Source organism: Bombyx mori, chromosome 22 (assembly GCF_030269925.1).
Source record: "Bombyx mori chromosome 22, ASM3026992v2".
Taxonomy (NCBI): domain Eukaryota; kingdom Metazoa; phylum Arthropoda; class Insecta; order Lepidoptera; family Bombycidae; genus Bombyx; species Bombyx mori.
In genome coordinates, this window is record NC_085128.1 from 17224872 (window position 1) to 17248312 (window position 23441).

Here is a 23441-nt window from a genome sequence, read left to right on the forward strand (position 1 = left end):
TAAACAGACTACTTGTCCTAATTATAATTTAAAATAATTTTGTGACACGACCTTCGTATTTCCTGATCTCATACAAGCGCCTTCATGTTGTTTGTATTATTATTATTGCGTAAACGAACAATAATTATTGCCTCATTTTTTCAAAACAAAATCAAATACACTAAATGCTAAAATATGTTCCAGAAACTTCGAATAGATTGACAGAGATCGACTGACTGGATGTCTTGAGGGCGGCGGTATTCAATTCTATTAGTTCAAACCAATTTGCGTTAAAAGTTTCATCCAAATTCCATAATGTCAATGTTTTCCTAAATTTTACTCAGTGGTTTCAGTTGAAAAGTTAGAGAAGTGACACTTTATTTATTTAATTTTTAAGCTATTGCATAGCGTTTATCGCGTGCTTTGAGCGCGGCGAACGAATCAAGAAATTTCGTAACGAAAATAAAACCTAACACCACCCCGCTCCGCCTATCATGTAGCTCGCGCTCAACACATTCACACGTTGCGCTTGTGTAGTGTTTGTGGATAAGCGCGCGGCGTGATGTCGCACTGCATGTGCATCATGAAAAGTCTGCTCAACTCTCCCTCGCGCGGTCTAGCTTATGAGTGTGAAGGGGACAGTTAATGTTTTGCTTTTGTTAATGTTTATATATATAGCGCGGTCTTATTTTATTATTAGATTCAGAACATTGTTAAAGTCATATAACCTCTCAAACTTATTTTTAGAGCCTACTAGGACCACGACCACATCGGCAATATGTTTAGATAATATATTTACAAATGTAACACCGATTAACAAAAAAAATATTAATCAGTTAACATCAGACCATAGTGGACAATTTGTGTCTTTTGAATCTAATATGAATTCTAAAGATAAAAATACTCTTGTGATTGTTCCTATTAATAAAAAACGAATTGAGAAGTTTAGAAATAATATTAAGCAAGAACATTCAGAAATTATTTATAACAAAAACCCAAATTTTTCATACCAGAATATGTTTGAGAGAATTAATTTGGTCTTTACTGATGTATTTATTCCTAAAACTGTAACATTAAAAAACAAAACAGTGTTCAGCGAGTGGGCCACCACCGGAGTGCACAAAAGTAGAAAAAAGTTATATGATCTGTACTCTGAAAAAGCTTATAATAATGATGAAACATTTCATCAATATGTCAGGAACTATTCAAAACTATTTAGAAAAGTTTGTTTAGCGGCAAAATGTTTACATTTAAGTGATTTAATAAAAAATGCCCCTGACAAGATAAAGATGACTTGGAACATCATTGGTAGAGAAAGTGGAAAAGTCAGAAATAGCCACCAAGAATTCTCATTAAAAATAGATGATAAATTGGTAACTAGTCATGAAGATGTGGCTAATGCTTTTGAAAAGTTTTTCTCTGACATTCCAGTTTCAACTACCACTTCTCTAAATTCATCCCCCACAGCAGCTGAAATATTATTGCATAACCATGCCAACAAATGTAATGACATTTTTAAATTTCAGAAAATTAATTCAAGCAATATAATAAAAAGTTTTAATAGCCTTAATGTAAAAAATACAGCTGACTTGTGGGGAATATCAGTAAAGGTTTTGAAGTCTGTAATAGACATTATTGCTCCTCATCTTGTTAGTATTTTTAATGATTGTATTAGGTGTGGTGTATTTCCTGACTTAATGAAACATAGTAAAGTGATTCCTCTTTTTAAATCTGGTAGTACTGATGACCCCTCTAACTATAGACCTATGTCAGTACTCCTTACGTTGAGTAAAATCTTTGAAAAAATTACGACAATTACAAGTCTATGACTAAGTGCATGATGCGATTTCGTGTGTGATTCATTGGTTCCGTATCAATAACCTATTATTGAATAATAACAAAACTAAATGTATTAAATTTATTTTAAAATGTATTAAATCATCTTTAAATGTGAGACAAGTGGATAGTGATGTAATTGTTTCTGAGGAATCATTGGAGCTTGTTGAGTCAACCGTATTTCTTGGTATAACAGTGGACTCCAAACTGCAGTGGGGACCCCATATTCATAAATTGGCGAGTAAGCTCAGCTCTTCAGCATACGCAGTAAAAAAATTAGAATGTTAACAAACGTGGACACGGCTCGTTTAGTTTACTTTAGTTACTTCCAGTGTCATGTCCTATGGCATTTTGCTATGGGGCAAAGCGACGTATGTAAAAAAAAAAATAATTCATATTAAAAAAAAAAAGACATGCCCGCTGAGTTTCTTGCCAATTCTTCTCAGGACGGAGGCTAGTTTTTGTGAATTGGCGGTAGTTCTTTTGACGTTCAACAAGTATGTACTTTCATTTATGTTGAATGAAAATGGTTTGATTTGATTTAAAAAAAAAATGATTTGATTTTGATTTGATTATTGTTTTAATATTCAATTATTATTGTCTAATTATAATTGCATAAGTTTATAAAAAATGTATGCAATATAGCATTACCACACAGTCCCCGAGTGCTACACGTGTTTTTTTATATATCTAGTAGGTAGTAAATCCAATGGGTACAATGATGGAATCAATGTCTGAAGTCTATCCTATCAGTTGGTAATTATTATTATAAAAAAGTGTCTGTTAAGTTCAGAAGCGCATATATATGCGATGGTGACTATTTACCATCAGGTAGCTACCTTATGCTCCTTTGTCTAGCCTAGAACAATGACAAACAATGATTGACACTATCTATACTAATATTATAAAGAGGAAAGATTTGTTTGTTTGTTTGTTTCGAATAGGCTCCGAAACTACTGGACCGATTTGAAAAATTCTTTTGCCATTAGAAGCCGACATTGTCCCTGATGAACATAGGCTATTTTTTTTTTTTTTTTGGTTTCATGTGTGTTTTAATGTTTCCGAAGCGAAGCGAGGGCGGGTCGCTAGTCAATGATAATGATAACAAAAATAAATATTGTCTAAAATTATCGATTATTTATTACGATTCTAGAGATACTCACAACTGATAAATTAATACACAAGATTGATTGAATGAAGAACTAACCATTTTATGAACTCGATATGATCCGTTTTTAACAAGATTTTATGAGCTTCACTTCCATATACTCGTATGTGCCAGAATCTTTCAACTTGATTTTTCATAATCTCTTTAGTACTGCCACATATGTTTAAACATTACCCTTATTTTCTAAGATTCTTGTTCTCCGTTCAAGCGAGAAATACGCACAGAAAATGGATTTCAAAGAACTTTTACGTACAGGGGCCGTGCTGATTGTAAAATAATGATTCAGCTACGAACCGGTCGGCCTTCCGTTCTCTGCGTGCTGTTTTACCCACAATTGCCCCAATTACATTTCCATCAGACCCAAATAGCCTTCAAGCTGTTAGTCCTTGCTCCCAAAGGACAATCTTATCCTGTTCCTTGCTTAGACTATTCTGTTCAATTTTAACTTAGCAATGAGGAAAATTGAAAATAGTATTCGATTTTTCTTTAAGTGACGAAAAATTTAACTATTTCAGATCTTGCGATTTTGAATGTTTTCACGGAGTTGCATGGATTTGCAGCTATAGTTTTGATACTTTCGTGTCACCAAATGCAAAAAATTAGCTCACGGCTATTACGTTCCTATCTTTCAAAGCTATTATATTCGTGATCATCATCAAACCACAGTCGTCCACTACTGGACACAGGCCTCTTTCAATTACACCACTGAGCCCGGTCTTCGAATAATGCTTCTCTACTTTGGATTTTCACTGTAATCGTTTCCGTAACAAGACAATATGTGTTATATGGAGCTTAAATTTCCAGATCATAAACTGGCGGCCGCTATAAAAATCTCAAGAATTCGTTACCGGTTTTACGGCTTATCCTTTTCTAAAGCTCTTTTATTTATTAAATTATGTCCACACAGAATACAAAACGAGAGAGGATACTTAATGATGGGGTAATTTAATCATTGTTTAAATCTCGTTTTAAATACTCATATGAATCTAGAAGTTTAAAAAAAATGTATAGCGGTAGGCAGCGACTTAGCTCTGCCCCTGGCATTGCTGAAGTCCATGGGCGACGGTAACCACTCACCATCAGGTGGGCCGTATGCTCGTCTGCCTACAAAGGCAATAAAAAAAAAACATGAACATTGAATTGTTTTGAGTACATAATTCATGTTTTAACTTTTCGAAAAATTTGCTGTCTCATATCCATTTGTATTAGCAGTATATACCTACAATAAACTAGATTTTCCTGGTTGTTTCACTTAATTAAAGTTAAAACGTCACTCAAAAAATAATATAGTAGTAACGCATGCCATTTTTGATACAGAGCACACACACGTAAACTGTCTACTTAATAACCTATTTACACTACTGAACTATCGTATAATTTATGGTATAGAAATATCACACTTTATGACTGTGAAAGTCTAGCAAGCACAAGAATTAATCTTAGGCAAGGACTGCGCGGACTAAGATGTCTTTAAGCTCTTATCGCCAAACGCTATTGCGGAATTTATGCGCGCGTTTAGAGGACAAGAGAATGACAAACAATCCAAGGGTCGAACTGTCGTATCAGTCTTTGCCCCATAACTAAAGACTAAGCAATTACACTACTGTTATATATTTTATCTTATAAGACTAAGATAAGATAAAATATATAGTAGAAGTGTAATTGCTTAGGTGCGTTAACCTTATAGTTATAGTAGGTTATAGTTCACTAAAAGTCTGACGGTGGCTTACTTGGCTTTAGATTTTTATTATTTACCATTAATCCATAATTCATTTAAACTGCCGAAACTATTTGGATATTAACTATCGTAGAGTTTATTTACTTGCATATCGTTATTCTATACATTTCCTAAATAAACAATGAGATAATTAAAATTGACAATTATTTTGTATTCAAAATTACTATTGTACTATAGCCATTATAACACATTGATAAGACAGATGCCTGAATCACGCTTAAAATATTTTCTAGATAAGTTTGAATGTATACAAATTCCGAACAACAACATTTGGACCGTCGGTCTACCGAGCAATATCAGGCGCTCTTGATGATTTGTGTTTAACTGCGAGAGTGCCGGATATGATAGTCGACGTTGATGACTCATGTTGTATAGCTTGAAGGCTGCAGTTTTTTAGTCATCATCATCATCATCATCATCATCAGCCTTTATCTGTCCACTGCTGGACATAGGCCTTCCCCAATGCCTTCCACATAATGCGGTCCTCCGCCTTCCGCATCCAACGACTTCCCGCCGTGCGCACTAAGTCGTCAGTCCACCTGGTTGGAGGACGCCCCACGCTCCTTATGCCCATCCAGTCACCAATTTTTAAGTAAGTAAGCATAGACAAAGGGTAGAACTTCTACCGAGCGGCCTATCTTTGGCTGTTTAACATATCGTCTTCTCGCATTATAACTGTGTAGTCTCAAAACTTACTAATTTTATAGGAGAGTGTTTTAAAGGCTTAACATGTGATATATTTTTTTTATTTTAATCATCTTTGCAATATTATTTTTTTATTTTTTACCTGTTACATTATCTGTCTTTTAAATTAAGATAAAATTATGTATTAATTTTGTTAATAGTAGTCAAAACATAGGTAAACTAAAAACAAAAAAACTAAACTACGCTCTTTTGGCAGTATTTAGGAGAAAAACACTGGTGATACCAAATTATTCCGCATATTAACTCAATTTCGAATATTTTTGGAAATTGTACACTTTTAATGCGACAAGACGATATATTGTGTGCTTAGCGCGAGTTTTAGTTTGCCGCTAGGGGCGCTGTTCCAACTCGATACAAATTTGAGTTAACTCTGACGCGATCGAGAAGTTAAAAATCTCGCACTAAGCTCACTGATGATTGATTTCAAACATACATGAAATCTATTATTTTTACTCATACCTATGTCCATGAAAGAATTTTACTATATAAAATAAAGGCATCACAACGAAAATAAAATCAAATATATGAGTCGACTATTATCAAAGCCGGCAATGTGACTTTTGGACAATTATTGGTAAATCAGAAAAACGAATTATTGACTTTGTATTCCATTGGCAGTCACAAAACTCTTCTGAACGACATCTTAGATAAATAACAGGTTAAGTATAACCTTTATTTAATGCAGGTTTTGAACCGTATTCTTTGAAGGAGACGATTATATTCAAATCAATTTGTATTGACATATCAATAACATTTTTTTGTCCAAATGCACAGATTGCCACCTTTGATAATAGACGACTCATATACCGTTGAGAAAATTTTGAAATTTCAGTATTATATTTGGATATCTTTTTTCCTTTCGGTTATCTAACGAAATAATGAGTCCCCGTTATTATCGTACCATGATGCTATACATATAACAAATTACCCTAAGAATGTTACTCATTTCCGTAAACATGTTGCGGAAATTCCGCTACAAAACGTTATCATTACCAGAAAAATTTCCAGAAATTTCACGAATAACATACTTCATGTAAATAATTTATCCCGTATTAATATGCTCTTATTATTTGATTCGATTTAAATTTAACTGTGACAGTATAATTTCAACAAGACAAATGTAACAATGTAATTTTGAGTATAACATTGTAAATTGTAAGCAATTTTCTAAGTTTAGCATTATACAATTCCACTGTTTATTCTTAAATTAAAATTTATAACTCACCTTTGGAGATCTAAAGCGATGCAGAGCTAGATTTTGTGGAAAACCCACAGGATAGCACCATCAGTCTTCAGAAAAGTGTATCTTTCGAAAACAAGATTGAAAGTTGTTAAGCACGTCTTCAGTATTGAGTTATTAGCAGGAATTACTTGGTGTACTTTTGGTTTTCCGCAATAATGGCTTAAAACATTTGTTAACGCGATTTTATAATTTTTGAGGGTTTGGATCCTTTGTGTTTTCATGGTCACTGTATAGCCGCCAAGCCGGAAAGACGTTTGCCTTATCAACTGCGGCAATAAAAAATGAGAAACCCTTTAATTTCTCAAATTAATTAATTAATTAAACTACCGAATTAAATGTAAATGTTCAAGCGTTTCTTAAATTAATTAACTACACCTAAATTGCTGAGAAAGTTTTTTGTTCTAATTTTTTTTTCTGTTGGTTTATTCAACAATTAACCTAAAATAATTCATCAATATGTAATTAGGCTGGTTAGATAAACATAGATAGCTGGTTAGATATGTCACTAACACGTTCTGAGAATAATCGATACACAGATAACTTACAGATACTTTAAAGTATTTTTGGTAGTTTCATTTTTTTTTGTAAGATATTATAACATTCTATCCTACCGTTAATCAGTGCTAGCATTGCTGTGTTCAAAATACGCCCCTAAAGTCAAGCAATTAATTTGTTTTGAAAATTGTGTCAGGTTTTACTCACCTTAACAAAAGCAGATAGATTTTAGTTTTATTCACTTCCATAGACATAATACTATGCAATAATGATATAATAGCATAATACTTTTAGGGTGATACATTTCAGTCCCATCAATATCTTAAAAAGGACTTCACTTATTTTTACGATAAAATTATTTTCTTCTTAATCACTATATTTTAACTTATAAAATCATCTACTTTTTAGTTGAGCATGTTAAACTGTCTATTATTTGTAATTAAAACAAGGAATAGTACGGAAATTTGTGAATAAACATTGCGGTCCCTCTGTCCCTTCGATTTTGTGGGAAACATGTATCGCAGTTGTGGCTTACAGTTCTAAAACCCTCCGTTTTGACGTCATCAAATCTAGGAAAAGGTGCGCCTCGGATTCGCAAATATTGGAACTAATAGGAAAGCTGTGTTACAAATTAAAGTTATAGGAATATAAAAAATACAAGAGAACGATGAGAAAGTACGTACTACAATTTCAATAACTGGAAACCTAACCTATCGATCCTCCGCCATATTAAGATACACTTGATTCTGGGGCGTAGTGTGGCTTTCTATTATTATACTCGGCTCCAAACATGTCTGTGTAAATAATATTACAGACAGAAAAGTTTTGCTAGAAGACTATTTCGTCTAGTCCCTATTTTAGATTCAAGTCGTAAAAAATGAGTGTGACCTACATTATGATAAGGATAAGCTCGCCCTTCGTACAAACCCTCACGAGACGCAGATTTTTCTTCTTGTTTTTATCGTTCAACTAAATTGTTTTATTCGGACACTTGAGTAAAATTGAGTACAGAGTTTTATGGTGCAATAAAAAAAAGTTTTTCATTAACACAGATGGAACAATGAGCTTGCGAGTAAGATTAGAAAACACAGCTTAAAGCCGCGGCCTACCTTGAGAGCCGAGTTGAGGAAGATAAAGTTATCGAAGGCTATTCTTTAACATCATTGCGTTGCCAAAGAGATTGGATGGTGGTAGACACTTCTGCAGGCACACATTGTCGGTTTTAGGATCCTGCTAACATTGTTTTGTCATGCCAATTATATACTTAGATGACAATTTTGTTAAGTGTAGGCAGCGGCTTGGCTGTGTCCCTGACATTGCTGAAGTCCATGGGCGACGGTAACCATTCACCATCAGATGGACCGTATGCTCGTCTGCTTACAAGCGCAATAAAGAAAAAGTCACTTTGTCTTGAAACTAATTACAGAGCTTACGACATCTGGGGTGGCCACTGGGAGACACTGAATGATCCTTTAAAGGTGCGGAAAATTCAATATCTATGTCTATAATGTTGCGAATTTATCCATGCAACCCTTAATCTTTTGTCCTTCTACCGTTTAGTTCTTATCGCCACTGACCCCTACCTATAGAAAGAACTTGGATAAACTAAATTCTAAATTCAGGGCGTTACCAAAAATACATGCCTAAATCACCTGTGCCTCTCTCCTACTTACAATCAACCAACCAAGATATAGTTTTGAGTGTAGCTATTCATACGCCAGATAATGTTTCGTCTACCAGTGTAAGTTTACAGAAAGGCCCATCTACTTGAGGACTTAAGAAAAACTTTATAGTTTATAGAACGACTGTTCAAATAATGACATCTCAAAATCCCTTTTATGACTCAATAAAAGTAAGTCTGGTTGTAAAATGATTGTATTTTAGGTCGTTCTTATTTCGGTTTTGTATTGTGGGATTGAAAGAGATCATTTCCAGAGTTCGTTAGGGAACTCGGTCATTTTTTATTTGAAGGTTTTTCTTATAACTTTACTTATGAATCGAAGCGATATTATTTAAAGTCACTAGTAAAACAATTCAACGGGTAGTAAAACCGAACGATTACAGAAAAGCGTAATTTTTTTTCATTCAAATATAATAATAAATAGATCGTTTCTTAAAACACGTACAAAGGTATCTATTTATATTGTATTCAATTGTCAAGTACCATCTAGTAAAATATAGTTCAGTAAAATATCTAGGTACTTGTTGATACTTATTATTGAGTTCGTGTACCAAAATTTGACATATGGCAGTAATTACTTTAATACTATTAGTGTTTTTGCAACGTTTCGGTCTTTTATTAGACCTTCATCAGGCATCTGAAAATTACACATATTGATAACCAACAATATAAAAAAAAAAAACCACTTATATTGTTGGTTATCAATATGTGTAATTTTCAGATGCCTGATGAAGGTCTAATAAAAGACCGAAACGTTGCAAATATAATAATGTAATTTGTTATTATGGTCCTATCTTGTCCACATTCCTGAGATACAAAAAAATATTTTATAATAATTATGGACGACAATATTGATAATACTATTAGTGTATTCATTTAAATTAATAAGTTTGTTATATGTGTAATGACTATATTGACTTGTGATCCAACAGTAACTGAGCTAGATATTTTTATGTATCAAAACATTGGCCCAAGATAACTAACTGCTCAATAGTGCTCACAAAGTTTGAGTGAACTTCTAAATTTTTTATGTTATAGTATTATGCTATGCTATGATAAATAATAATATTATGCTATGATAGACACGCGCACACTGCTTGAAATTTGGAAATATTTCACGAATCTGGTTTCATGAACAAGTTAAAGAGGCTTTGTTTGTACTTATTTTATTTTCGTAACTTGATTTATTGTAGTAAATTATATTGCCATGATCGCTTTCTTGTTGGTACTACCCTTGGACCGCCCCTAAGGAATTGGTTTGTTTTCGTTACACAAAGATTTTAACAGCATAGCAATATCAACATAAAATACCGATTTATTGCCAACTATTAGCTTGAAAGACTACTAAAGTTAGATATATGTTCATTACATAATTTAATTCGACAGAATCGAAATGCAACAAATATGAAACGCGGGTTTTGAAGCTACTGTCCAAAAGTTATGAAATCTTAGGCTGTAGATAATAAGGTATCGAATTGTAAAACAAAAATTATTGAATAGAAAAAAGAAATGCCAATAATTCTACATTTTAAAATATAAATTGCTTTTCGGAACCTATCCTCTCCGAACAGCGCATGAAAAGAACAATCGAAATGAAAATAACAGATTTAATCGATTTTGTTGCATTTCACTTTCCAATACTGGCAACAAATTTTTTTATTTTAGTCTTAAAATACGCTTGCTAGAAATAAGGCTTTAGAGTGGTATGCGAAATCTGCTGCTGTTGCAGAATGGTATCGACTAAAAGATTTGCTCGAGAATGGGAGGAATCCAGGGAGGGAAATAGGTTTGTGGGCCACTTAACGCAGACTCGTTTCCTCCATAAACGCCTTTTTATTAAACTTGTTTCATATTCTAGTTTCCGCATTGCTCAACCGAAGGTGGTCGCATTCGTTGCCGCAATGAAGTGCTTTGTGTGTGCAGCCTCGAATGTGAAAGGAAAATATCATACAATCTTGTGTACGCTTACATTGTGGTATTGTCGGGTTACGTACGCCAACATAGATTGAAGGTTCCTGTAAAGAACACCACTGCGTTTGACAGAAAATTGGTACCTACATCCTAGGTTATAAACATTTATTTTATTGGCAATAATTGTCTGTTGTGTTCCCTTTTGATAGTCCCTCTGATAAAATAGTAGTAGTAGATATAAAACATTCATAAAATAAAATAAAAGTATGGAAATTATAAAATATACTTAATTAGTATTCTAAATCTAATTTAGTGCTTACATAGCTTAGATCATTTTCAAAATTACCCTCAGCAAATCTGAACAGGAAAAGCTGCAGATAAAAATGTGAAATTCCAATTCACTCGAGCTCTTTGCTAGCGCGCGCAGATGACTTTAAACTCAAGTTAAATAAACTTGAAACTGAATCAATATACTTGTAATTATAACACAGAAAACAATCAGGTATTCTGTCGATCAAATAAAATGAAATGTCATCAAGAATGCATTAAAACAGCAATTGGGTCACAACCTAATTAGGTCGGTTGACACTGTCGAATCTCACGGTTGCCATCAGATTAATTCAACCACGGGGAAGTTAATGACGTGTGCGTAAGAGATGAATCTCTGATAATTCTTGTCGAGTAAGACGTAATGTTTCCGTTTTAGTTCACATTGTGATGATACTGAAATGGTGAACAAAGAAAGAACTTCAAAGAGTAAAGCCCATGACACGTCATTACGGATCCTCCCGATCCATTAACGGTGCTTTTAAGTACCACAGGTACCGGTCACCGTCCTCGTCGGACCTGTCGCTTGCGAAGAAGGGCTTGATGAGCGAATTAACCTATAGACACAGCCCACTAAGTTTCTGGGCGGATCTTCTCAGTGGGTCGCGTTTCCGATCCGATGTTAGATTCTGCGAAGCGCTGTTCTTGCTAGGGCCAGTGTTAGCACCACTCCGGTTTGAGCCCCGTGAGCTCACCTACACATTAGGGCGAAGCTGAAATAGCCTCTCAAGGCTATCGGCATAGGTAGGGAAAAAAAAAGAGTAAAATCTTTATTCAAAAAGAGATGTAATTTTATCGAACTAAAATCGAACTCGGGGCAAACGGGCGACGGTTGTCCGTTATGACGAAATTCGCAGATGTACCTTACTCGAAATGTTGAAAGTTGAACAGCGAGATGGAGTTGACAAAACTGTTTGTGTGTATTTGTGGTTGTTTGTATGAACTCGAAAGATCGCAAAACTTACTTTCCTTAACAGCCTTCTTTTGTCCTACCAATTGAAAGATTTTTGTAAGTTTCCAATCTACAAAATACCGATGTTTTTGACGGATCCGAAAATTCTGTACCCCAAAACACGCACCCTCTATTCTTCTCAAATAATACGACCATTCTTATACAAGGTTAATATTTTATTCTCTTTACTAGAAATCGTTAATACGAAACAAAATTTAGGTAAACACTATTTTATCTTACCCGTTTTTCTGTTGACTGTGTGACTGTTGTACTCATAAAATAGAGAAGCTATTTACCGGATTATCTTCAAGTGGTCTCTTTATATTTTATGATAAAGCTGCCCATTGGTGTATCATTAAAAGCAAAGCAAAATTTTGTCGACAAAAACTACGCATTTTCCTACACATAAATGGCACCGGTGTGAGATGTCGGCCTAAATATACAGAACCCTCTGATCTACTCCGGTAACAACTTTACAGCAGGTAGACCGGGATTAGTTATCTGTGCCAAAATATATTTAAAAAAGAACTCAATTACTAAAACATTGAATTTTAGACGAGAAAAGTGAACTTAGTAAAACTTTATATACTAACCTATAAAAGATCGAACGCCGTTCAGACTGTACCCCCAGGGCCATTGATTAAGGCTTCTCATTGTGTAAGTACCTAATGGACTGCATTACTTACATTGTATCGTAAGTTATTTCTACAGGTGGCGATCTTTGACACCAACGTGATTTCGTACAGAGGCTTGTAAAGCCACATTTTGCTTTGCCATTACCTCTGTCTAACATGAATATACGAGTAGAAATAGGCAGGATAGTGGTGGCTACGATAAGTACGGTACAATAACTATATTGGTTTGGTTGCGATTGATCACGAGTTGATTTCGTTAAGGGTGACCTTAGGCGTAAACGTGGTGAACTCTGTGCTTAGTGCGAGTTTTTTAACGTTCTCGACGGCGTAAAAGTTAACTCAAATTTGTATGCAGTTGGAAAAGCGCCCCTAGCGGCAAACGTAGGCAAAGGTTTCAACTCCATACAAAGAGTTAACTTTTACGCTATCGAGAAAGTTAAAAAACTCGCACTAAGCACACAGTTCTGAAATATATTAATGTGCTGAAGAAGCATATAGGGATTGACTCCACTTGGAAATTGCAAGTTGCCAGTGACTCCGATTAATAATAACACACACGGAAAAGAGTTTGTTAACTAAAAAATAATAATTATATCATAATAATCGTACATCGTACTGAGCTGAAGATTTTTCTTCATTCATATCGATCAATTTTTTTTGTAAAATATTGCTTTTACCTTTTTTCAATAAATCTATTACGGAACCAAGCTCTGGTGAATGTAAAAATGATATTATGTACATATTTTTGTGTATAATTTAACTTTTTAAAGGAATGCCTTTTATCTGGCGCTTAATTCAATTACAAGCTTTCGATCGCCAAAAACCGAACTCGTCAAAGCTTTTAAAGAAAATAAACCTACCTGCCTAGTACTTTAATTAAATACTAGTGGTCCCGTAGTTGTCGAAATTCGACTATAATTAATTGAAATTGTAAGTTTGTACACTATTATGATTCTATTTTCAAAGCCTATTATACTTCTATAATCACAAATTTCGACAAGACTACACTATAGAAAAATATTAATAAAGACAAACAATATTTAATCTATTCTCAATTTGACCACAAACGTCAAGAACAAAAGTTTGACAATAAATAAATAGTATGCATGCGTGTGTGCGTCAAATACATGGTAGTGTGTGTAATGTTTTTTTTATTGATTTAATGTATTTTTTAGGCTTAATTTAAAAAAATATTAACATTCTGCACTCCTTCTCTATATTCTCTATAAGTGTGGAAAATTTCATACTCCTCCGTCCGCGCAATTTTCGTAAAAAGGGGTACAAAGTTTTTGCTTCACGTATTAATATATAGATATAATATAGATAACAAAAATATACTAGGCTGCATTTTGACTCTCATTTTACGTTTGTCTCAGGAAAAATAATAACACCACATTACTTTTAGATTTGGATGCTCTGCTGATTTCTATAGCTACGCAATTACATTATCCGGCTGTGGATCTCTGATCACTGGGCCCGCATGAGCTTCGTACATTTGTGCGGAACTGGCATTATACCCTGAGTAATCGAATCTGCAATTATTATTTTTTCAAGTTTGTTTTTTAACTTTTTTTTTCTGTTTTTATTGCTTAGATGGGTGGACGAGCTCACAGCCCACCTGGTGTTAAATGGTTGTTGGAGCCCATAGACATCCACAACGTAAATGCGCCACCCACCTTGAGATATAAGTTCTAAGGTCTCAAGTATAGCTACAACGGCTGCCCCACTCTTCAAACCGAAACGCATTACTGCTTCACGGCAGAAATAGGCAGGGTGGTGGTACCCACCCGCGCGGACTCACAAGAGGTCCTACCACCAGTAACTGACGTTATGACGACGAATCACAGCTGTCATATCGTTCAAACCGGAAACCATTAGTTTAATCAATATATGTAATAGGTAGTAGGAAATCGTATAGCTATTATTTTTAGCATTCTTGTTAGAATTATTCATATTTCTGCCGTAAAGCAGTAATGCGTTTCGGTTTGAATGGCGGGGCAGCCGTTGTACTGTAAAAAGTGAGACCTTACAACTCATTTCTCAAGTTGGGTGGCGACATTTACGTTGTGGATGTCTATGGGCTCCGGTAACCCCTTAATACCAGGTGGGCCGTGAGCTCGTCCACCCATCTAAGCAGTAAAAAAATATTTGATTTTATTAAATGTTAGTTCTAATCGGAGCCGGTAGAATCGATCCTGACAAGGACACCGGGCGTCAGTGGAGATTCTTGAGGCTATAACATTTAAAAACAAACGAATTCAAAATTAATGCCTTGTGCGTTGCACATTAAGATCGCTTTTAGCGATCGCTTTTAGCGATAAGACCGCCAATTGTACTTTTTGTTTTTAATGTATCGCACTGTTCATTTGTTTTTTTTTGGTGTACAATAAAGAATACTCTCTCTCTCTCTCTAATAAGCGGTAGGCAGCGGCTTGGCTCTGCCCCTGGCATTGTTGAAGTCCATGGGCGACGGTAACCACTCACCATCAGGTGGGCTGTATGCTCGTCTGCCTACAAGGGCAATAAAAAAAAACATTTGTTAACAATTTAAATTCAGTTAACACGCGGTGTTTTCAAGGTCTGTTGTGAGTTGCAACGCGGGACCGCCTACTATTTATTAGCTTTCGCTTTGCGGGTTCGCAAATTGAAACTTGAACAATAAATATTCTTGGGTACGCAAATAGATTTTGCAACATTTTCGTCTCCATGAACGGTTTTCATACAGCCTACAGTGACATTGTTAGTAACATCTAACACGTCGCTCTGTAAATGTTGTTTCATTTGCCAGTTCACGGAGATTTTTCATTTATTTTATCTATACTAATATTATAAAGCTGAAGAGTTTGTTTGTTTGATCGCGCTAATCTCAGGACCTACCAGTCCGATCTTAGAAATTCTTTCAATGTTACCTAGCCCATTTATTGAGGAAGGCTATAGGCTATATAACATCACAGTAAGACCAATACAAGTGGAGCACCAATAAAGAATGTTTCAAAATATTTTCACTTTTTACGTAAATGAAGTTGGGGTAAATTTTTACGTTATGCTAAAGTAACTATTCCACGCAGTTGTGAGCAAAAGCTAGTAATGAAATAAAACAATAACCTAAACATCGATTTTGATTCGACATCGATCATTATACTAAAATCGTTCTTACGATTATTTTCTGTTTCGATTTTGTGTATTGATTTATACATACTAGAGGTCCCGCAGTAGTCGAAATTCGACTATGATTAATTGGAATTGTAAGTTTGTACACTATTATGATTGTATTTTATACTTCTATAATCACAAATTTCGCCAAGACTACACAATAAAAAATATTAACAAAGACACAAAATTTAATCTATTCTCAATTTGATCACAGACGTCAATAACAAAAGTTTGACAATAAATAGTATGCATGCGTGTGTGCGTCAAATACATGGTATGTAGTGTGTGTAATGTTTTCTTAATTGGTGCAATGTATCTTTTATGCATTATTTAAAAAAAAAAATTAGCATTGTGCACTTCTTCTCTATATTCTTAATAAGTGTGGAAAATTTCATACTCCTCCGTCCGCGCAATATTCGTAAAAAGGGATACAAAGTTTTTGCTTCACGTATTAATATATAGATAGTCACAGTTATTCAAATGAGACACTTGAAAAAAACACAGCATTGGAATTTATAGGAGGCGCAAAATGAAGCCGCAGTCTTTTGAGTTTGCTTAGTTTTGTTTGCCTGGTTAATGTTTAGGGATTGGCGACGCTACTAATCACGCAAAAGTCCAGCTTCGATTGCAAGTTGAAGTCAGCATCTCTGCTAATTACATTCGGTTTCCGGGTTTCGGGTTGGATCAGTTCTCGTCACGTATATTTTTGGCATCCATAACATAGGAGAATATTTTATCTTCCGTCCGTTGAATGCGTAAAGTTAGTTATTTCATTAAATTAGACACAGGAATGATATTTTCATTTTTTACGTTCTGTTCTGATAAAATTATATACGGCTAATAATGAATACATTGCGCCAGTTGATTAGGAATCTTATCAGGGTACTTGTGGCTTGAGAGTTATATTTAATCATTTGTGGCATAACTTAATTAAGCATTATTTTTTTATTGTCTTTTGTAGGCAGACGAGATTTCGGACCACCTGATTGTAAGTGATAACAGTCGCTCATGGATGTTAACAATGCCAGAGGAACAGCGAAGTCGCTGCCTACCATAAATGTATTTATTTAGTATTTTTACAAATGGTTCTTTTTCCATGAAATGACCCAGTCTTCATTTGAAACTTATTATTCTTATACGGGGTGCTCTGTAAGTACTAAGTATCTCAGATTTAAGGTGTGCACAGGAAGTTAGAAAAATCTTTTTTCCGGCATATTTATTGTTTTAACAAAAAAATTTGTTTAAAGCCTTTGTATTGTAATCAAAGTGTCTCACTATCGAAAATAACCTGGTCTTCATATTTTGTAATAGTAATCGGTATCGTTTATAAAATGTACTTGTCTATTTTATGGTTTTTAGAATTTAAAATATTGTCTATTGTTATGTAAAGATTCATAGTTTATTCAGTTAAGTTTTCCAACAAGGGATATACACAATACAAATGTGTATTTAATTTACAAGTTTTAAGCAAGGATCTAGTTCCAAATAGGTAATAAAAATTTACCTTTAGGAATTAGTGAAAATAAGAAAAAGTTATTATGTTGAAATTACAAAAAAATATATTTTTACATACCTGCTCAAATTGCGAGTCTGCTCCACGGATATAAAGTTTTATGGTCGATAAAATATTATGCAAATAGTGCATATCTGATCTGCTATCAGCCTTTCACATATCGATAATAATATTATGATAAAACGCTTGAAAATGTTCTATTTTGTCAATGTGTTTACAGGTATCATTTTGAAAAAAGCCTTAGGTACCATTCAACTTTTTAAAACCTATTTGGTAATATTTTTAATTTACACAAATGTTACGTTAAATGTAAAGTTAATTGTAATTCTGAGTCTCCTACATTGATTATGACTAGTGCGCTTATACATCAGGATATATGGGACCATGATCTTGCCATCTAGCCACTGCTAGTACCTAGCATATTAATCCTACACGTATCAACGTCTTATTTTAAAAAAATATTCTTAGATGGGTGGACGAGCTCACAGCCCACCTGGTGTTAAGTGGTTACTGGAGCCCATAGACATCTACAACGTAAATGCGCCACCCACCTTGAGATATAAGTTCTAAGGTCTCAAGTATAGTCACAACGACTGGGGCAGCCCTTCAAACCGAAACGTATTACTGCTTCACAGCAGAAATAGCGGACTCACAAGAGGTCCTACCACCGGTAATTACACAAATTATAATTTTGCGGGTTTGGTTTTTATTATTACACGATCTTATTCCTTCATCTTGGAAGTCAATCGTGAAGATTTGTTCAGTACGTATTTCATTAGAAAAGTGCTCTCATTTTCAAATCTCCTAAATTCCTCGCCAAGCGAATCGTAAAAAAATCCGTTCTTTCCGCAGAGAACAAACAAAAGACCATGAGATGACGTGGCGTTTCTGGCGACGGCGGCGTTTAGTGGTAGCGCTGTTGGCATTCTTCGGGTTCTTCAACGTTTACGCTCTTCGCGTGAACCTCTCAGTGGCCGTCGTGGCCATGACGGAACCGGTGGAAACGAAACTGGAAAACGGTACCATTGCTATGGTAAGAATTTTAAAGTCGCCATTTTGTAATTTAAATACGGGGTTTTTTTTTGTTAATTGCTTAGATGGATGGACGAGCTCACAGCCCACCTGGTGTTAAGTGGTTACTGGAGCCCATGGACATCTACAACGTAAATGCACCACCCACCTTGAGACATAAGTTCTAAGGTCTCAGGTATAGTTACAACGGCTGCTCCACCCTTCAAACCGAAACGCATTACTGCTTCACGGCAGAAATAAGCAGGGTGGTGGTACCTACCCGCGCGGAATCTCAAGAGGTCCTACCACCATAAAAACTTTCTTTACCCTTACCCCACTATTAGCGTCATCATCATCTCAGCCTGTCCACAGCTGAACATAGGCCTATCCAACTGATATCCAGTGCGGCCGGTCCATCGTCACCTGCATACAACGCTACCCAGTGATTCTCACTAGTACTTTGGGCCGTCTGGTTGGTGGCCGTCGTACACTGCGCTTGCCAGTATGTTGTCTCCACTCGCGGATCTTTCTCCTCCATCGGCCGTCCGATCTTCGCGCTATTTGGCCTGCCCACTGCCTAAGCTTCCTAATTCTGTGGGCTGTGTCAGCAACTTTGGTTCTTCTTTGGATCTCCTTCTTTCTGATCCGGTCTCGTAGAGAAACACCAAGCATAGCCCTCTCCATAGCTCGCTGCGCGACACTAAGCTTCTATAAGAGATCCCTTTTGAAGAACCAATAACATACATTCATTTAAGGACAATAAGATAATGCAGTTGATTTAGGTAGGACGCGAGATTTGTACACATGACTTTGGATAAGTCCATCTGCGTCAGTGATTACTAATCATTTAGCGAGCCATATGTTCGTCTATCTACGAAGGCAGTAAAGCGATTGTAAATCTATATCTATACTAATACTAATACTAATAATATTATAAAGAGGAAAGATTTGTTTGTTTGTTTGTTTCGAATAGGCTCCGAAACTACTGGACCGATTTGAAAAATTCTTTTTCCATTAGAAGCCGACATTGTCCCTGATGAACATAGGCTACTTTTTTTAATTTTTATTTATTTATTTTTTTTGGTTTCATGTGTGTTTTAATGTTTCCGAAGCGAAGCGAGGGCGAGTCGCTAGTTTATTAATAATTTGTAGAATTTAATTTCAAATATTTGCATGAATAATCTAAAAATAGATTGAACTGAGCAGAAATTAAACAAACTGTAATAAAAGAGGAACGTTAGGATGTCCATAAATTGTTACAGCCATTCCCGTAAATTATGGATGGTATAAAATGAGACTTGAACAATTATTCAGTGTCCCATTACACGTCCTTACGGATCCATCAGATCCAATAACCTTTGCATTAGATGCCTTCAGCTCTAATACTAGGGGCAGGCTTAGGGACCCCGGTAACCGTACTCGTCGAACTCGACAAAGAGGTCGACGTGCAACCTAACCCATGCATCAGCCCGCTGAGTTTCTCGCCGGATCTTCTCAGCGGGTCGCGATTCCGATCCGGTAGTAGATTCATTCGCGAAACAATTGCTCTTGAGTTGTTAGGTCTCCTTCGGAGGCGCTCGGGCAGTTGTTAGCAAATCCCACCCCTCTTGGCTGAGCCTTTGCTCGCCCACCTGTCCTGGTGAAACTGGAAAGGCCTTCGGGCCACCAGTAAACTTTCAATCATAAAAAAAAAAAAAAAAAAGAAATTGTCCCATTGATATGCTGTTAAGGTTAAATTGTTCTGTACTTTAATCAATTATAATAGAACAATTTCTGAGGATTACCGTTTAGGAACACGTATTTTTAATTAATATATCAATGTATCTTTAAGTAAATATACACTGAGATATGAAGAACCTCTTTACTGGTGGTAGGACCTCTTGTGAGTCCGCACGGGTAGGTACCACCACCCTGCCTATTTCTGCCGTGAAGCAGTAATGCATTTCGGTTTGAAAGGTGATGCAGCCGTTGTAACCATACTGAGACCTTAGAACTTATGTCTCAAGGTGGGTGGCGCATTTACGTTGCAGATGTCTATGGGCTCCAGTAACCACTTAACACCAGGTGGGCTGTGAGCTCGTCCTCTCATCTAAGCAATAAATAAAAAAACTTATAAAAATTATAATACTTTTACGATATCGTATATTTGATTTCTGACGTCGCGAATATATTACAGTTTTCTTGGTTCACGTACGACTAAGGTGTCGATATTTGAATATTGTGTTAACTGCCGTCTAATTTTGTATCAATAAAATTTCTTAACATTTGCGTTTCTAATGGAACGATCGGAAGTAATAAAATAAAAATAAAAAAACGTTAAAACCGTAAAGTAGATTACATTTGGTGTACGACTCACGGAGATTGAATAAAATACTGTAAGGTAATTGTTCTGCAAAATAAAGATTGTTTGGTATTTTTAAAGTATTTGTTTTTGTAAAATCGTATTTTGAAAAGTGGGGGAGGCCAAGATGCTGTTATAGACGCCTACATCCATTGCACATAAATCAAATTCTAACATAAAGCCACTGCGCTCCGCTTCACTCCGTACACACTCCTTCATTATGTGGGTTGCATCCTCGACTACTCCACACTCGACACAGTTTGGTGAATCGCATATTTTCATCAAAAATCCAAAACTATTTAGAGGAATGTGTCCAGACCGAAGTCTGAAGGCAGTCACAATATGGTTTCGATGCATATCTACTCCAGTGAACCAATACCCGATTACTTAAACATCACAAAGTCAAGCCGATGTCTCAATTGTGTATCTATAGCCTATCCTACAGACTAAAAACAAATATAAACAGATGACGAGGTGTCATGTGGCTAATGACATCAGCCAATAAAAGTATAATAACGACTTCGGAGCGATTATTATTCTGAAAAGAGTAAAACGCCTCAGAGAAATATGCAGAAAAGTTGCGCTGCGGAAAATGGATAGATCGATTGATGAATTCTAGACGGTAACCGCTTAACCAATTAGTTGACCCGCGAACTCTTTCACCCAAATAGTAACGCTAAAAAGGAGAACTAGGAAACCAGGGTCGTATATATTGCTCGTCAGACAAATAAAGCTTCCTCCTGGCTGAGCCTTTGCTCGCCCACCTGTCCTGGTGAAATTGGAAAGGTCTTCGGGCCACCAGTAATATTTCAATCATAAAAAAAAACAATTAAGTTATATCATATATGTAATTTCCAGATTCCAGAATTCGACTGGAGCACGCAAACGAAAGGCCTCGTCCTAAGTTCGTTTTTCTACGGATACCTAGTCACTCAGCTCCCTGGCGGCTGGCTCGCTGCTAAAATAGGAGGTAACAGGTTTGTTCCATCTATAACAATAATATAAATAATTACAATAATGTGTCCATTCTACATTAACACGATTCTATGGTCGCATGGTTAAAATCATATTATTATATACTTAGTCTGGCCATAAATACTGTTGCAATTAAAAATAAACAAAATATTGCATTTGAATTTGGAATCTGTAATTTTTATGTGATTGCTCATTGAGTTGTCTCATTTTGGCGCCAATGCATTGTACAATATTTTGCGGTATTAAAATGAAGTGGAGTGATAAAGAGAACCGAATCGCTGTGATTGCATTACACAAAGTAGGTATGGAGCCAAATGCAATTTTTAAAACTCTCCATACGCTTGGTATTAGTAAAATGTTTGTGTACCGGGCTATTAATAGGTGCAATGAGACCTCCTCAGTTTGTGACAGAAAAAGATCTGGCCGTCCGCGTAGTGTTCGTACGAAAAAGGTGGTCAAAGCAGTAAGGGAAAGAATTCGAAGAAATCCTGTCCGAAAGCAAAAGGTTTTATCTCGGGAGATGAAGATAGCACCTAGAACCATGTCGCGTATTTTAAAAGATGACTTAGGACTTGCAGCCTATAAGAGACGTACTGGTCATTTCTTAACTGATAATTTAAAAGAGAATAGGGTGGTAAAATCGAAACAACTACTGAAGCGGTACGCAAAGGGAGGTCATAGAAAAATTTTGTTTACGGATGAGAAAATTTTTACAATTGAGCTACATTTTAACAAACAAAATGACCGTATTTATGCTCAAAGCTCTAAGGAAGCTTCCCAATTAGTCGACAGAGTGCAAAGTGGGCACTATTCGACTTCAGTGATGGTTTGGTGGGGTTTTTACTGGTGGTAGGACCTCTTGTGAGTCTGCACGGGTAGGTACCACCACCCTGCCTTTTTCTGCCGCGAAGCTTTAATGCGTTTCGGTTTGAAGGGTGGGGCAGCCGTCGTAACTATACTGAGACCTTAGAACTGATATCTCAAGGTGGGTGGCGCATTTACGTCGTAGATGTCTATGGGCTCCAGTAACCACTTAACACCAGGTGGGCTGTGAGCTCGTACACCTATCTAAGCAATAAAAAAAAAAGTATTAGCTATGAAGGAGTGACTGAGCCATACTTTTGTGAAAAAGGTATCAAAACATCGGCATAAGTGTATCAAGATACCATTCTTGAGAAGGTAGTGAAGCCCCTTAACAACACCACGTTCAATAATCAAGAACGGTCTTTCCAGCAAAACTCGGCGCCAGGTCATAAAGCTCGGTCTACGCAGTCTTGGTTGGAAACGATCGTTTCGGACTTCATCAGAGCTGAAGACTGGTCGTCGTCTAGTCCCGATCTTAATCCGCTGGATTATGATTTATGGTCAGTTTTAGAGAGTACGGCTTGCTCTAAACGCCATGATAATTTGGAGTCCCTAAAACAATCCGTACGATTGGCAGTGAAAAATTTTCCCATGGAAAGAGTGCGTGCTTCTATTGATAACTGGCCTCAACGTTTAAAGGACTGTATTTTAGCCAATGGAGACCACTTCGAATAAGCTTTTTATACTTTAAATTGTTTTATATTTATATATTAAACTAACACACTGTAAAAGTAATAAATGTTATTTGCAATAGTTTTTTATTTTTTTTATTGTAACAGTATTTATGGCCAGACTAAGTATTTCAAGATTTCAGCCGCCAGCTTTTCTGCCAATTTACAGAAATTAAAAAGTATTTACAATTCTCTCAGACTCCTCCTTCCCCGGTAATGGTCTGAGTTTACCAGTCTGCGATT

At 35.8% G+C, this 23441-nt stretch overlaps 1 protein-coding gene across 3 annotated transcripts in view; it reads left to right on the forward strand.

Annotated features, from left to right (window-relative positions):
• LOC101741241 (sialin) overlaps positions 1-23441 on the forward strand; it is a 70286-nt gene that overhangs the window by 35662 nt on the left and 11183 nt on the right. For all 3 annotated transcript variants that reach the window (XM_021346740.3, XM_004924229.5, XM_012688781.4), the window contains 2 exons: positions 18189-18369; positions 21547-21665. In XM_021346740.3, the coding sequence (XP_021202415.1) occupies positions 18189-18369; positions 21547-21665 (300 nt within the window). The remainder of the gene's footprint in view (positions 1-18188; positions 18370-21546; positions 21666-23441) is intronic.